The sequence below is a fragment of the Cricetulus griseus genome, chromosome 4, assembly GCF_003668045.3.
Source record: "Cricetulus griseus strain 17A/GY chromosome 4, alternate assembly CriGri-PICRH-1.0, whole genome shotgun sequence".
Taxonomy (NCBI): domain Eukaryota; kingdom Metazoa; phylum Chordata; class Mammalia; order Rodentia; family Cricetidae; genus Cricetulus; species Cricetulus griseus.
Genome location: NC_048597.1, coordinates 108537872 through 108555068, shown reverse-complemented (window position 1 = coordinate 108555068; position 17197 = coordinate 108537872). Strand labels below are relative to the sequence as shown.

The 17197-nt window shown below is 48.9% G+C and overlaps 1 protein-coding gene across 2 annotated transcripts in view; it reads right to left on the bottom strand.

Moving 5' to 3' along the window:
- Adgrd1 (adhesion G protein-coupled receptor D1) overlaps window positions 1-17197 on the bottom strand; it is a 111886-nt gene that overhangs the window by 36168 nt on the left and 58521 nt on the right. For both annotated transcript variants that reach the window (XM_027413840.2, XM_027413841.2), the window contains one exon: window positions 4105-4178. In XM_027413840.2, coding sequence (XP_027269641.1) covers window positions 4105-4178 — 74 coding nt within the window. The remainder of the gene's footprint in view (window positions 1-4104; window positions 4179-17197) is intronic.

Genomic DNA, 17197 nt, shown 5'->3' with positions numbered 1-17197 from the left:
ATTTTTAAAAGGGCAGAGGAGTCGTGTCTAAATGAGAGGGTGTGGATGCACACCATCTTCCAGGGTGAAGAAGGAGGTACCACATACAAGAGCAACTATCCCAGGCCACCATCACACTGGAAAATACTCACACTGAAGAATACACATGCCCCCTCTCAGTTCACTGTTAGTAGTCATTCTTCCTTAGGTCTTGTTCACTCTGTCTCTCAGACCAAACCCAGAGCCTCATGCACGCTAAGCAAGTGCTCTGCCACTGAGCCACAGCCCCATCTCCCTTTTTACTTTTTAAGACAGGTTCTCACTGAGCTGCCTGGGCTAGCCTTGAACTCACTCTGTAGCCTCAGCAGGCTTTGATCTTGCTATCTTCCTGTCTTACTGGCCTGTGATTCTGAGTCTAGCTTCTCACTCTTGGAATTGACTCCAGGACCCCTCATGGAGACTAAATTGCAAAGAGGCTCAAATATTTAAGGTGGCCTAAAGTTTGCATGGGGCCCCTACACACCCTCTTACAACCATCTCCAGATGATGCCTAATAGCAAATGCAATGTGAATGGCACGAGGACAGTTACATCGTGGAGGGAATAATGACAGGCACATGCTCGTTACAGGGGTAATTCCCCCAAAGCCAAACATTTCAGGCTTGTAGTTGGTTGAATATCTACCACAAAATTCATGGGTGCTGAGGACTGAGTGTGATTGGCAGGACAAGTTAACAGAACAGTAGTAAGGCCAGAAGACCTGTGCGTAACAGCCACTTAATGTGCCCTTGGTGACATTTATGGAACTCCCCGCCACTGATGCATTGTTTCCCAAGAGTATGGGTTATATAAACAACTCAAAACACATTTTAAAACCAAGGATATAGAAAGTACCTTTCAGATCATAAAATATTTAATTATAAATCAATAGCAGAAAGGGCTCTAGAAACTTTCCCACTGTTTGGAAGTTAAGCACCTCCCTTCAAAATAAACTAAGGGACCCGAGAGATGGCTCAGTAGGTAAGACACTCGCCATCAAGCCCGATGACTTGAGTTCCATCCCTGGGACTCACATAGTAGAAGGGGAGAACTGACTCCCCAGGGTTGACCTCTGACCTCCAGATGCACACAACGGAGAAAACATTTGAAGTGGATGCCATTGTCCTAGATCTGTCATGTGATTGTACAGCTGCGTTCACTTATCAAAACCAAGAGAACTATGCTTTCAAACTGAATTTTCCTGAATATATAATAAGAATAATTTGAAAAGTGGCCTGGCTGGATGCTTGTGGTATGGCTGTTTCTGGGAGCTGGGACGGAACAGAATTGCACTGTGCATGCATATCTATGTAGGTTGATACCATGTCTTGGCTGTTATGTGCAATGTTGGGAAAACATTCTCTCTAACATGCTGACTTCACTTTCTTTGGATGTGCACCAGCAGTGCAGGTCTGATTTCTTTTCTCAAGGAACCTCCATACTGATTTCCACAATGGCTGTGCCAACTCAGACTCCCCCTTTTCCCCACACCCTGGCCAGCATTGCTGTTGGTTGTAGTTAGTTTCAGCTGTCAACTTGACATGACCCAGAAGCATCTGGGAGGAGGGAACCTCAGCTGAAGAACTGCCTCCATCAGATTGGTCTGTGGCCACATTTGTGAAGTATTTCCTTAATTGCTAATTATCAAAGGAGGGCCCTTTCTACTGTAGATGGTACCATTCCCTAGTCAAGTGGTCATGGGTGGTATAAGACAGGTGGCTGAGCAAGCAGTAGAGAATAAGCAGTGTTCCTTCATGGTCTCTGCTTCAGTTCCTGCCCTTGGCTGTCCTTCATGATGGACTCGAACATGGAAGCTAAATGAACCATTTCCTCCCCTTGTTGCTTTTAGTCAGAGTTCTATCACAGCAATAGAAGCTAACCAGAATGCTGTCTTTTATCTTTTTTTTAAAGAGTCAAATAGCTCATTTGGTAACAAGGAGTAAAAAGAAATCTCTGTGTGTGTGTGTGTGTGTGTGTGTGTGTGTGTGTGTGTGTGTGTGTGTGTTGCACACATGCACATGTTCAGGTGTGTGTGTGTATGTGATGCATAATGCACATGTCCAGGTATGTGTGTATATGTGTATTGCACATGTGCACATGTCCAGGTGTATGTGTGTGGGGAGGCACATGCATTTGTGGAGGTCAGAGGTCAGCCATGGGTGTCATTCCTCAGGTACCATCCACCTTTTATTTTTTGACAGGGTTTCTCACTGGCCTAGAGCTCACCTATTAGGCTATACTTGCTGCCAGCTAACCCCAGGCATCCTCCTGTCCCTGACTCCCAGCACTGGAACTACAGGCACACATCCCCACGTCTAGCCTGTCACACGAATTCTGGGGAGTCAAACTCAGATCCCATGCCTGAATATTTAACTGACTGAGCCTTCTCCCCTGTTCCAAAAAGAAACTCATAAATCTTCTTCTCTCTTCTTGTGGCTGGCTGCACTATGGTGGTCAAAAGGCCAGCGACACAAGAATTCCCTTGCAGGCTTGATCTTTTGCAGAAATGAGAAGAGGCCAGAGTTACTCAACTTGCAATTATCCTCTAGACAAGAGTCCCGACCGCTGGGCACCCAGCGTCTCAATGGCTGCTACAATCTCCGTCTTGTGTTATTGCAATCTGTGGGAAGTTTCACTAATGTGTTCAATGTCTGTGCCCCAGCCGGCTGTGGGAAGCAGCCTGTATTCCAGGACTGTGAATATGGCCCCCTCAACACTGGTTCATTTTTCTGGTTTTCCCAGGACTCCACTGAAATCCACTGCCATCTCTCCATGGCAGTTGGCTATAAATACCAACAAGTTCCTCCTCTGATTTGCAATTGCCAGAGTCAGTCCTGCTTGTCCCTTGACCCTTTCTCCTTGAAGAAAATGAGCTCCACCCCCAGAAACTCCCTTGGTTTGGATCCCCACTACTGCCTTAGGGTGTCAATGAGATGTTCCCCTAACTGCAGGCGACTGTATTATTGGATGAAGTGAGTGATGTGTGTTTGCACGGAACCCCTGCAAGTACAGGTTCTCCCCAATGACTTGCATCTGGTGAATGGCTTCACTACAGGTCTGGGCTCTCAGCCGCCACTCAGTAGCCTGACTTAACTCTTTTTTCATTGAGCTCTTTCTGTCCAGCCTCTTTCTCTGCCACATTCTCCTCGGCTTTCAGGACTCTCTGTGGTCCATTCTTGCTCAGTCTGAGTTCATTACCCACTCATATCTCAGCCTCTTGCACCATGTCCATCACCCCTGAGGTCCCCACTTACAACATAACAGCCATCTTGTTCATAACAGCCATTCCTATTGCAGTGGGGAGCTGTCTCACTGTGATCTTATTTGCATTTCCCTGAGGATTGGGATATTGATTTCTTTCTTTTCTGTATCTGCTGGCCATTTTTATTTCTTCTTTTGGCAAATGTCAATTTAGGTCTGTCACCCATGGACTTAATCAGGGTACCTGGGTCTCTGGCTATTGGGCTGTTTGAGATTCTGGAGACTGTTTCTAGACATTAACCCCAACACTAAACATCAAGTAGAGAGATGTTTTATTACATTTATTTATATATTTGGGGGTAGTGCCTGTGTGCATGCTAGAGTAAGCATGTGGAGGTAAAGGGGGAGTTGGTTCTTTCCTTCCACCATGTGAGTTTTAGAGATCAAAGTTTGGGTTATGAGACTTGGCAGCAGACACCTTTAGCCACTGAACTATCTCACTGGTCCCAACACTAAGATTTTGATATGCCAGCCAGTGAATGCTGATTCCCAAAGCCCCGAGGCCTAGCCCTCCCTCAAGACCCTCATCATAGAAGGCAGTGGGACAGTATTCCCATGTGACCTCAAGGTGCCCCGATGAACTGATTCTAAGGACTATAAAGGACCTCTGAATCCATGCAACCTCCACTCGTACCCAATCAGGTCTTGACTCATACAATGCTCATGCAGACACGTTGGCTTCAGAAACAGGTGACCACAGCCCTGCCCTGTGTGATGTGAAACTGGCCTGGGGTGGATACGTTGAACCACTGGACACCTTGTTGTCTTCCCATCTCCCTCCCCTTTCTCCCTTCTGACCACCTGGTAGTCCCCACACTGACAGTACCTGAAGTTAAGGAAGGCACAATACAGGAAGAGGTCGTTGCTCTCGTTGGTGGCATCGACATACTGCTTATGAGTCTGAAATGAAAGGAAATGGAACATCTGTGACACAGCAGGAAAGGACAAAACACACGTCTGGGAGTGGGAACAGGATTCCCCACAGGGGCAGAGACAGTGGCTCACCAAGTCAAAGTATTTACCATGCAGGACCTGGCAACTTGATCTCAATCCCTAAACCAAAAATAAAAACAGATGTAGTGGTACACATCTGTAATCCCAGGGTCCCTATGGCAAGATGAGTGATGAGGACAAGAAAGTTGGAAGTTGTGAGCGAGCTAGCCTGGGTACATGGCATAGTTCCAAAATAAGATAGAGCCTTCTTCGACAAGGGAGAAGGCAAGAACTGACTCCCGAAAGTTGTCTCTGCCCTTCACACCTGTGCCGTGGCACGCACATGCTAGCATCAATACACACAAATTTGAAAGTGTTTTTAATTCATTTATTTATTTAAAAACATTTTCAAACTTTACAACGTATGTGTGTATGTGTATATGTATCTGTGTATACACCCTTATGAGTGCAGCACCCACGGAGGTCAGAAGTGGGCACTGGATCCCCTAGAGCTAATTATAGGTGATTGTGAGTCACCTGAAATGGGTGCTGGGAACCGAACTTGGGTCTGCTGCAAGAACAATACACACATCCTTCCAGCCACATAAAAAAAAAAAAGTTGTTTTTTTTTTAAATTTCCCCAAAGATCTCTCACATCCTAAACATCCAGGGTGAACTGACAAAGCTGGAGATGCCAAGTGACCAGCATGAACTAATTCTATCCACATCCCTCCAGGGCTTCCTCGGAAGTTGCACCTGCAGACTTCCAGTTCATAAACAGCCTTCGTGGATGAGTGAGACAATCAGGGAGCTATTGAGTTTCTGAGTATGAAGAAGGATGAACTCTGTGGAATGTCATGGGAACCTGGAATTAGAATCACTTGCCTCAGAATGCAACAGAAAGGGATTTATACTATCCCTCTTCCTAGGTACCACACATCTATAAGGCACTCAGGGGAAGGTTTAACACAAGGAACTCAGAGTACTCAATGCCCGTATCCATGCAGCACTCAACAGCTTCTGGTTACCCAGTGATGGAGATGGAGCGGGAGGCACAGCATGCACAAGAGCCCACAGAGGGTGGATGACGTAACACTGAACTAGAAGTTAGAAAGGACAACCTTGGTGACAGCTGGGTCAAGTGAGGACAAATCTCTGCTGGAATAGGAGCCCTGTGTTTGATCTCTCCCCTGGACTCAAACTGCACAGAAATGTCTAAGAGGTACATCTCTGTTTCACCCAGGTCATTTAGAAGCAAGCAAGTGGCCAAAGGAAGCCAGCCCCAGGCTCCCATGACACAAGAGATATGGACTAAAGGGAAATAGTTGGAAGACTGTCTTCTCCTGGGTGGTTTACCTCTGCCCCTTCCACCCCACAGACCAGAGTCTAAATCATCCTTCAAAGGAAAAGTGCAGCTGGCCAGTGTGAAGAAAAAAAAAGCCAAGTGTGTGTGGTCCATAAGGGAGGGGTAAACTAGCCTTCTTGGGTCTGGGGCCCTGACTAGGAATTCCCTGCCCAGATGGTTCTCAGGCTCTGTCCCAGGTTCAGCAATTGGGCTGGGAAAAGTGAGTGGCTTGAAAAATAACAAAAAAGAGAAAATCTTGCTGTTTCCAGAGATTTTTAGCTTTTGGGAATGGAACTGTGCCAAAGAAAAGGTGAATCACCTCAAGCAGCCCACGTTCCCCTTGCAGAGTACCGTGGGAGGCCCACAGCTCATCCAAGTCCCAATTGCCGGAGCTGGAGAGAAAAACCATTTCTGCAGGTCAGCAGGATGCTGGACATCCGGAAGGGCCTGGTGGGGTCTCTGTGAGGATCCTAGCAGAGAACCCCAGGACCATCCCACACAAGCCCAATTGTCCCCCCTCTCACCACCACCACCACCACCACACCTGCTGTGTGTCCGGAGCTATTCAGAGGCTGCAGAATAATTGCTCCTGCAATTCCACAGTCTCCCTCCATCTCTGGAGAGAGCTTCCCAGTGGGATTAACCAGCCAATTACTCATCCCCTGCTGCTTATAGGTAACGTGTGGGCTTCTGAACATGAAAGGGAAGGAAATATATCTGAGAAGTTCCCTTAACACCCCTTGTTCGGATATGTGTTTGCTTTATATTTTAGTGTGTGGCTTTACCAATAAATGGGAGACACTTCTTCATCACTGTCCCCAAGCAGAAGGTGGATGGCACCATCACCATGGTCCTTAATTCTGACCAAAATAGCCACATCCCCAGCATAGGGCCAGACACGGGCAGAGCCTAGAGGAGTCCCACTCTGCCCTTGCTGCTTCTTTACTTCCTACTAGTTTTTTTTCTCAGAAACTCAGGCCCAGCTCTGAATGACAAAGGGTCTCACAAGACAGAGACTGGATGGTCTCTGGTTTCAGAAAATCTTATGACAGCCCTTCATAGCCCAGGAAAGCCCTGGCACAGAAGACTAGTGGACCCTCTAGGTCAGAGCCAGGAAGGAACAGTTAGGTAGGTCCCTGTCCCAGTATTTGAGAGAAAGCCACTGGGAAGGGTCACCCTGACAGTAGGAGGGAAAGGCCAAGCTAGGCAACACCCAAAAGCCTGAGCCATCAGCCAACAGTTTAATAATTAGTATGTCTGTGTGCTTATTTGGGGCTGAAGGGCGGCAGGACCTGGCGAGACAGAAACTCAGATTACAACACCCTGTCTGCGCCTTGTACTCAATGACTCTGTCATCCCAAACCCACTACCTACGAGTTTGCTGCCGGATTTGGGGCTCTCTTGTCCCAAGCAAAGAAGTAAGAAGAGACCCCCTACTCCCACCCCAGGAAACCAAGGACCCAACAGACCATGCTCTACATTCTGGGACATCAACTTTATAACCAGGGTGCACATATGTCCCCATATACTTGGTGACAGCATGCATTTCTCCTTAGCAACAGGTCATGTATGGACCTCAGTCCTACAGAAGGGCCACCCTCACCTCTTGACACATATCTTTCCTTCATGTGCAGCTGCCCATCATTGTAACACAGCATCATTGCCATGGGACCACGTCACAAGGAATGCACCAGGTCAAAGAGAACAAGACCAGTCAATGTTCCAGAGAGCCTAGAAATGGACATCTGCATAACACAGAATTCAGGTTTCAATCTCTTTATGGCCAGTGTGGGACTTTGGGGTCTGAAGACAACCCATCCCTTCAGCATGAGCTAAATTATAAACCACGTGCCTCCAGGGCTTCCCCAGATCAGCACCTGCAGACTGCCAGCCCTCTTATCAGTTCATAAACAGCCTGTGTGGATGAGTGAGACAATCAGGGTGCTATTGAGTATGAATAAGGAATGGCAATGGGAACCTGGAATTAGAACCACTTGCCTCAGAATGCAACAGAAAGGGTTTTTATACCATCCCTCTTCCTAGGTACCACACATCTATAAGGCACTCAGGGAGAAGTTTTAACACAAGGAGTGCTCCATGCTGGCATCCACACAGCATTCAACAGCTTCTGGTTACCCAGTGATGGAGATGGAGGAGGAGCCTATGGGGGCTGGTCAAGACGGAGCCAGAAGCTAGGCAGGATAACCCTGGTGAAAGCTGGTCCAGGTAAGAATATGTCTCTAATGGACCAGGATCCCTGTCCTTGAACTCTCCTCTGGACTCAAACTAACTTTCCACCATCCTGAGTAGGCCAAACCCATAGTCTGGTCTGGGACACAGAGAGGGTTTCTGCCACCGGTAGAGACATCAGAAGATGCCTCTGGTGACAAGTAGCATTCTCTACAGTGGCCCTACTCCATGTCCCTCTTTCATACCTAACCCTCCCATTTTACAATGGGCCGTACCTACTTTCATACTGGCCACACCCTTTCTTATCTGGCCTACAGGTGTGTGGCCTGAAGGAGGCCAGTCTACGTGGGTGCTTCCTGTGGACATACACATGCTACCATCCAGCCCAGTCTGGCTGCTACATGGCCACGTGGGTCCCGCAGCTCAGGGGGCTGCCCACTGGCCTCCCACAGCCACTCCTGCTCTTGCCTCCCATCCTTCCACCTTCAAGCCTGTCCTTTTCACTGCACGAATCCAGTCCCATAGCACATTTAAGACCTGATAGGAAAGATGGAACACAGACACCCGAGGGATGAAGGTCACCCTCCCTTTGTGGCACTGTCTTCTGCTTTAGCTGAGCCTACCCTGTCTGCTTGTTCCACCTACCGCTTATCTACCTTCCCTACCCGCCTATCTGCCCATCCACTCTCTTGTTCATCTACCTGCCTACTACTGCCTCATCGCCAGTCCCTCCCGCTCCATCTACCCACCACCTACCACCCCACCTGAACATTTACCCACCTGTCCACTCCATCTTTCTATCTACCTCCCTTCCACTCACTCATTCATTCATCAACCTACCCATCCCACACGCCCACCCTCCTATCATCCCGTTCCCTGCATCCTACCACACAGCCCTCACCACACTGCCCATCCACACTGTCCATCCACACACACATCTCCCAAGCTTGCCCACCTTGCTGCGGCTGCCTGGGAGGCCTAACCTTGCTGACATTCTGGCAGGGCTCATCCTCACCGAAGCCCTAGGCTCTTCCAGGGGTGCCATCCAGTGTTGTGTTTCCCCTCCCTCTTCTCTGCACACTCTTGTGTCTGATAAATCCTACCCTTTCCCAAGGTGTCAAAGCCCCAGAGCAGGCCCCACCCTCGAAATCACCCCATTCCATACAGTGCCCATCACCAGATAGGTATGTTGGATACACAGAGACTCATGAGAACTGGACAGTCACTCTCCTCTCCGTGGGCTCCCCATGGGAACCCCAGCTATGCCATGTGATATGCCATAACACAGCTACAGAACTATAGATGGATGGGAAGGTGACTTGGGTATAGATTAAGAAAGTGGAATGAGGAGGGGACCTCAGAAGGTCGTCTACCTTCTCAGGTAACTCCAGCTATCCGTGGTGACATCTGATCTGTATCCATTTCCCAATTCTTGATAACAGAACCAGTTTTGCTCAGGATGACAGTGTGTCCCTGAGTCTGTCTATCTAGCACTTACTACCTCATCCTATATTGCTGGGGGCAGAAGGTCAGTCTTCCCTAACTCAGTAACAAATGCACTCATATATGTTCACATCTGGCCTTGCTGGTACTTCTGTGTACTCTGGCCTGCTCCTTCTTCCTCTCAGACACCAGCCTGGACTCCTAAGGGACAGAGTCAAGTGTAGGTCTGACCCATAGGATGGGGCTGTGTGAAGCACATCAAGGCCTAACAACCTGACAAACCCACAGCCCATCACACAAATGCTACCTGCTGGGCTGGGCTATTTTCCCTCCCAGAGGCCTTTGTCCAAGGATTGTGTGTGTTGATAGTTGTTTTTCTCAAGGTGCACAGTTAGAATTTCCCAAGATACACAATCCTCTTTCTGATGTCATGCTGCTGCAATACGAGGTGAGATGAAGTGGAGCCCAGACCACATACCACACCTGCCCTGTCTGGACTCTCCATCTCATCTTCCTCATCCTTCCTGCCCTGGGAATCTGCTGTTGAACATCATGAAGATGGTCTTTGATAGACCTGAGCCTGTCACTCAAACTGTGCTGTTTTATCCCCCTCCCCACATGTGTGTGTGATGCGTGTGCATGTGTATGCATACATGCGCACGGAAGTCCAAAGTCAACCTCAAGCGTCACTTCACAATGGCTATCCATCTTATGAGCTTTTTGTTTGTTTTGTTTTGTTTTGTTTTACAAGGCAGGGTTTCTCTGTAGCTTTGGAGCCTGTCCTGGAACTTGCTTTGTAGACCAGGCTGGCCTTGAACTCACAGAGATCTGCCTGCCTCTGCCTCCCAAGTGCTGGGATCAAAGGCGTGTGCTACCACTGCCCAGCTTAGTATGGCCTTTCATTGGCTCGAGGCTCAACCAATTCACCTAGGCTGGCTAATGAACCTCAGGGATCTCTCTGACCCCTCGTGACCATGGAAAAAATGGTGCTGGCTTACAAGATTTTGGAACCCCCACCTCTCCTCCTGCTGATCCTGTGGCTGTCGATGGTGGATTGTGGTGACTGTGCACCCTCAAATATGCCACATGAAAATGCTATTCCCCACAAGAAAGGAGCCGGTTTACTTAGAAAAGAAAGCAAATATTTGATGGGCTGTAGTGGTACCTATTGTTGTGCTGTGTGTGTGTGTGTGTGTGTGTGTGTGTGTGTGTGTGTGTGTGTGTGTGTGTGTGTGTGTGTACATGAGTGTGCCTGTGTGCATACATATAGAGGCCAGAGGTCAGCCTTGGGTGTCATTTCTTAGCTGTTGTCTACCTTGTTCCTTTGAGATAAGGACCCTCATTAGCCTGGAGCTCACTGAGTAGGCTGTCTGGCCAGAGTGTGTCAGGGACCTGCCTGTTGCTGGAATGACAGGTAGGTGCCACAATGCCTGGCTTTTTAAGGTGGGTGCTGGGAATTGAACTCATTGTCCTCCTTGCTCGGCAAGTACTTTCCCAACAGAGCTACCTCCAGGTTTGTCCTTGTTTGTCCCTTATTTCCCCATCTGCTACTCTATTTTATAAGCTTGTAAACATTACAGCTCAATCCCAATTTCTCTGGGCCCCAAGTACAAACAGAGAGAGAGACAGAGAGAGAGAGAGAGAGAGAGAGAGAGAGAGAGAGAGAGAGAGAGGCATGAGTGTGCACATTGTTTAAGAAAATAGACCCCTTGCTTCTAGGATCCTCCCCCTGATGAAGGGCTAACAGTTAAAAAGGTGTGCGGAGACTCCCTTACAAACACAAGGAGAAAGGTATAATTTCACACACTAATTAACAAGGGACTAGCAGAGGTGACTGGCCCTTCCAGGAAGAAGTCTCATAGCAGGTGAGGCTATCGGAGCTACTGAAGCAAATTTGCTTAATAGCCACAAAACATTCAGAACTGTCCGATATCCACAGGGAGGGAATCAAGGAGTCTGTGCCAGACAACATTTACACTTCAGTGGGAAGAATGAGGTCTTGAAGCCTTGTCAGTATGCAAGTTGCAGTGCTGTTCAGGAGCGCAGGGGCCTGGAGGATGGGGGTAGGGACAAAGGCATAGAACCAGGAGGAGCCAGATAATGCCAGGTAAGGTCCAGATGGACATGCTGTGCATCTTTCTGCTTCTAAATCCCCCACAGTTATCTCCTCCACAAATTAATCACACACACACACACACACACACACACACACACACAGAGAGAGAGAGAGAGAGAGAGAGAGAGAGAGAGAGAGAGAGAGACAGAGACAGAGACAGAGACAGAGACAGAGACAGAGAGCTATAAATAATTTTTCTAGAAATAAAATGCAATCTTGATAGGGAAGAAATGGGATAGAAAGCAGTGAAGAGGGTAGCTACAATGGTGTCTGAGTGGAGGCTGACAGAGAACAGTTACCCAGCCCATCAGGGCAAGGCAGTTTGGGAATCTTGCTCCTAGAATCAATGAATCCATCAGGATGGTGGATCCATCAGGGTAGTGGATAGCCCGATGAACAGGAGTAGGTGGAGAAGGGAGGTTGCTGGCCTGTTTTTAGCAGAGAGAATTTCCAGATGGTAGACGGAAGACATGGGCAGATTCCTGCAGAGTCCCTGGTGCTAAGAATTGGAAGAGTAGCTGCCCAGAGGGCATGGCCCTGAGACCCCACAGTAGCTGCTATCTGCTCTCAACATGATGATGACCAAATGCCCAGTGGGTAGTCAAGGGAGCCATGGTGGGCTGGGAAAGAACTGCCCACCAGGCAGGACAGCCTGAGGCACACCAACAGGGAAACCACACACTTAAAGTGTGGTGGGTGGACTGCTTTGAAGACTCTAACCCCTCTCGCCTGACTTCACAGGCAGCAGGTAGCATAACAAAACAATGCCCAGCCAGAACATAGCAGCTCAGTCCTAGAATGCTCTAGAAAAATTCCTTGCAGCAGCAGTACAGAGACTGTGGGCCATGTAGGGATAAGTGTGGGGGCAGGAAATGAGGATAGTTAAAAGAAGGCTAGAGGATTCTGGGTAAGAGGCACATTCACTCATCTTGCTAGCAGTGATGGTCTGCAGTACAGATAGAGCAGACTTTAAATGTGTGTGGCTTCTGTTTGCTTTCTGTACCTCAGTAATTCTGTCTTTTGGTTTATATTCACGTGCTTTGGAGGATGCTGATAAAGCAGCCCTGGGGCCTGTAGGTCAGCACAGAGGAGGGCTGAACTGGCAAGGGTCAACAGGAACTAATGGTGCATGGAGATCCGTGTGCAAAAGCAGCAGGCTCATAGGAGACTGGAGAGGGACAGACTAAGTCTTCATACTGGCACAAACTGGTACGTCTGATGATGTTGGTGAGCAGGCAGGAATGCTCTGTAGAGCAGTGTGATGTGACACATTCCAGAAAAACTAAACCCATTCGAAGATGCCATAGCCCCAGACCTGGACCCACAAACGCCACAAATGCAGTGAGTCATGGCTGCCCAAGGTGCTCAGGGTAAGTGAAGCTGAGGAACCAGCCCTTCACAAGACATTTACACCATCTCCTCAGATGTCAGACTTAGGTAACATTGCAGGAGAGGGGCAGGGAGTATGTAAGAGCCAGAAGATAGGGTGCACCCTCTAGATTTGACCATGGTGTGATCATGGCGCCCTCTATTCCCAATTACAGTCATCTGCACTGGACTACAGAGAACAACAACAATCAGTCAGTCTACAGTCAGTCAGGGATGGGAGGAGAGCTCATGGGACCTCCCCTCCTACTGCTGAACTATTGGCCATTGATGGATTCTGGGGAAGGGGGAGTCATCATCTTCACTTGTGTGCCCACTACTGAGCCCACTAGGCTCCAACAGATATCTCCAACCAGTGGCCACAGCTTAAACTCAGTGGATCACAAAGCAAATAGGCATGAAAGTGAGAAAGATTTGTAGGTAATAGCACAGGAAGACTGGGATTTGGGGGTAAGGGAATCAGAGTGGCCAGTGTGCATTATATACACATGTGAAACTGTTGGAGGGCAGATTTAATTAATAGAGAAAGAAATATCTTAAAACTGAATCCATTCCTAATTGCGACCTGTGCCCCCTCTCCCAAACCAAGCTACCTTGAGTCACGTCTCAGCGAGACCCACTGTGGACTTCCCACAGACACTCACCTCCCACTGTGGGGTAGGTCTGGGTTCCATGTCACTGAAAAAAGGTGATGTTCTATTTATTCACTTTAAAGATGACTAAAATTCAGAAAAACAGCCCTATTTATGGGGTTACCATGGGGTTATGGCTGATTGCTTCTGGGACATCACCTGTCACTCCCAGGGCACAAAAACCACTTCAGGTCCTTACCAAAGCACTGTGGCACTCCGTGAAAAAGCTTTTACTTAGAGGCGTATTTCCCTGTTCAGCAGAGCACTTTAGCAGAATTAAACAGTCTGAACAAAGGAATACATCCGAGCAAAAAAGAAAAAGAAAAACACTCATCACTGGCAATGGCTCAGACAGTGGGGTCCCCAGATAGACTTAGGCAAAGTAGAGGGGCAAGAGCCTTGGATTTCCCTGGGCTCAGTTGGCATCATGGCACCTTGCCTCCTGGCAGAGAAGATTCAATCCCACAAAAGTAAATCAGAAAAAGGGAAATGACTTGGGAGCTACTACCCAGATCTAACAGAGCATAGCAGTGGCATTGTCCATTGGGAAATGACCATAGGGTCAGTGGCACCAGCCTCTGGCCTTCAGCATGATATGGCAGGGTGTCAACCTCATGATCCAAACTGTGTCCTGGGCTGACCTCACAGGTGTCTCAGAGCCCTGTCCTGTTGTACAAGGCAATTCTTGCCTCCACCCACCACTTAGACATCAGATAGCTTCCTGTCCAGACAGAGGCAATGAGTGAGGGATGGAACTGAAGAAGAAGATGTCAACGGGGTCAAGAAGCAAAGAACAAAGATCCTGGAAACTTCCAAGGACACAAGTTAACTGAGCCTCCTAGTCACAGCTGCCACCAAGTATGTCTTGATGGAGACTATGCAGATGATAATGGTGATTTCCATTGAAAGGATGGGGACATCTGCTCTCTAAGGACCACCAGTGGGCAGCAAGTCCATTGTTCTGGCTAGAACATGCCAAATCCCCAGCTTTCTGCACACAGTTCTGGAAACTTGTGTCTCCAACACATTTTCCGACACTTTGTAGATGGAATAGTTTTGCTCAGTTCCACAGGGACAAAGCCAGCTGAGGCAGAGCACAGCCCATTTCCTTGACCACCCAGGATGACACTCAGGCGCCCCAAGCAGTCATCCTCCTAATCAGGCTGAGTGACTGGATCTGCACCTGGTAATGGCCCCCACCCCAACCCACCAGGCTCCAGTCACAGACTTAGCTGTGGGTGCCTTTGGGACCCCCACTATCGCCATCACAGGATGGCCAGTCCTGCCAGGTGGCTTGATTCTTTGTCCATCTGCCATCCAAGCAATGAAATCCCAGTGAGGCCGGTCCCAGGATCACCACCCCCATCCTGCACCACCCTGACATCCTTCTGTCATACCCAGGCAAACAGCACACAATCACCATGCTGGTGATAACTAGCCAGAGACACCTGTAGCCCTGCTAACTGCCCCTAAGAGGGGACTGCTTCTGATAAATGTGGTCATTTGGTGTAGACTCTATACAGACCAGAACACTATACTCTGAGCATATCATTCTGGCAAGGTTGGGCTGATGTTGCTAAAAGGAGAGGGAAGCTGACATTTGGGATGGGATAAACTTATCAATATGAAGCAAAATGGGCACTACACATCTGAAGGGAGAGAGACTGGGCGGGTGAGATGCAAGAGAGGAGCCCAGAGCAAATATTAAGGTCACATGTGGCATCAAGGCCCCTATGACCCACTCCCTCTGAGAAGCTAGCCACATAGCTCCAGTCCTTCTGCTGGGCCATCCCACAGCCCTGGGCTCAAACAGTGCCAAAAGCCCCACCCAACTATGAGGGAAGCTGAGGCCAGAGACCAAGGGATGTGACCATTGTCTAACAGTAGACCAACCTAAGGCACTGTGGCTTGCCTTGGTAAGCTCCTGGGTCATTGTCTCCCTCCTCCTCATTCCTCACTTGGTCCTTTTGTCCCCTTCCTTCTCCCTCCTTCCCAGTTTTCACCCTGAGCATAAGGAAAAGCCAGTCCTATGTAAAGCTGACACCTGGGAGTGCTACAGGAAGAGACACAGGGAGGGCAGGTCCTGCCCACTAACAAGGGACAGTTTCTCAGCAGACAAGTCCTTTAGCATAACTATAAAAAGCAGCTGGCTCTGCAACCTATGATCATCGTGGGATAAATGGCAGATCTGAATGTTGGCTGAGATGGAGCCACCATCTGAGTGGGTCCCCACCCTGTCCATATGAGGACCCTCAAGTTACAGCCAAGCCTGCATATCACCCGTACATCCCAATCTTTCTAGAGATCATGTGTCGTACCAGAGAGATGGGTAGCCCTTCAGCACATCAGTAGCCTGAGTGTGCAGGATCCAGAGAAGACCTGTGGGTACATTCCCACCAGCCACAGAATGGGCAGGGCAGAAATGAACTCTTGGGGGAAGGGAAGGAGGACCTGGGGCTGCCAGCCACTACACCTTCAGTGACAATGCTCCTGACTGAGCACACATCCTTCCTCAGTGATCTGCAGGTAGGATCTGTCATGATCCAAACTAAGCATGCCTTTTATGACATGTGACCTCACCCCAACAATGGAATGCTTCCATCTCCACGTTCTCTCACATAGGAGGGACCCGTCATGTGGGAGGCCCAGGAATCTCACTCAGCACAGATTCATGGAAGCCTGTGAAGGCCTAATCACCAATCCTACCAGGCTCTGCTTAAAAAACAAAACCAAAAGACTTGTTCAGGAGGTCAAGCCTATGTAAGTTTCCATTCTGTAGTTAGGCACACAAGCCAACCCCATCCGGAGGATACACAGGGCTGGTCTTATAACCCTCAAGGCCATTCAGTTGAATGGTGTTCTCTACTCATTCCCTTGCCTGTTCCAGCAGCCTTTCTTGCTCACTCTGTTCTGAGGGCACCCCTGTGTCTGTACAGCAGGGTGGAGCTAGTGTGACTAACACACATAGCTGACCTTGGCTGCCCAGTGTCAAAGCCCCGACCTCGGGCAAGATTCTTCCTCTCCCTCGTGGTGATGGAGGCCGGCAGACCATCATGTCTGCAGTGTGCGGGCCAGAAGGATGCTCACATTATGCACGGAAGCTGTGCTGCATTTGTTTGGGCAGTGACTGCGTGGTGAAAGGCAGCACAATGCCCACATGCTGCTGGCAGGCAGCTTTCCACTTTTCTCAGGGGCTTAAAAACTGGCTTCTCCTCCTGAATTTCTTAGCCAAGACAGAGTCCCAGCAAACTCCATTCCTCATCTGCTGTGAGCTCTTAATGCCCTCCTATGCTCTCTGTAAAGCTACACAGCAATGTTTCATTAAATATAGAGTTAACTTTGCAGGGGCTCCCAAAGCTCCCTGGACACCAAAGACACATACCACCTTGTCTCTGCACCTAGAGTGTCCTCCCCAGCCCCCACCCCACTCTCTGTTTGCCCCTCCAGGATAGCTGAGGCTCTAGCTGAGACAGGAGCCTTGAACAGGCAAGGTGTGGACAGAGTTCTAAGCAGTGGGGAAGGAGAGGCCATGCTCTGGTCAGACACTCTGGGGATGGAGGGTTGGACACAGTGGCTGGCTTTGGCCCACTGTCTGGATAGTCCCATGTGATACTGTATAGGATTCAACACAGCTTCAACTGTCACCTGCAGAATGGATTTAGGATCTGGCCCCTTAAATTCTGGTTTGAAGAACGACAGAACGAAAGGCCTTCCCCCAAGCATGTATGCCTGGGTGACCACTCAAGTTGCATAGATGCTACCTCTTGGCTCACATGAATGCCACAGGTAGGTCCACCCCAGTGGACCTGTGAAATGTGAAAGACAGCTAGGAATTGATGGGGTGGGTGTGCCTGCCAGAATAGGTTCAGGAGTA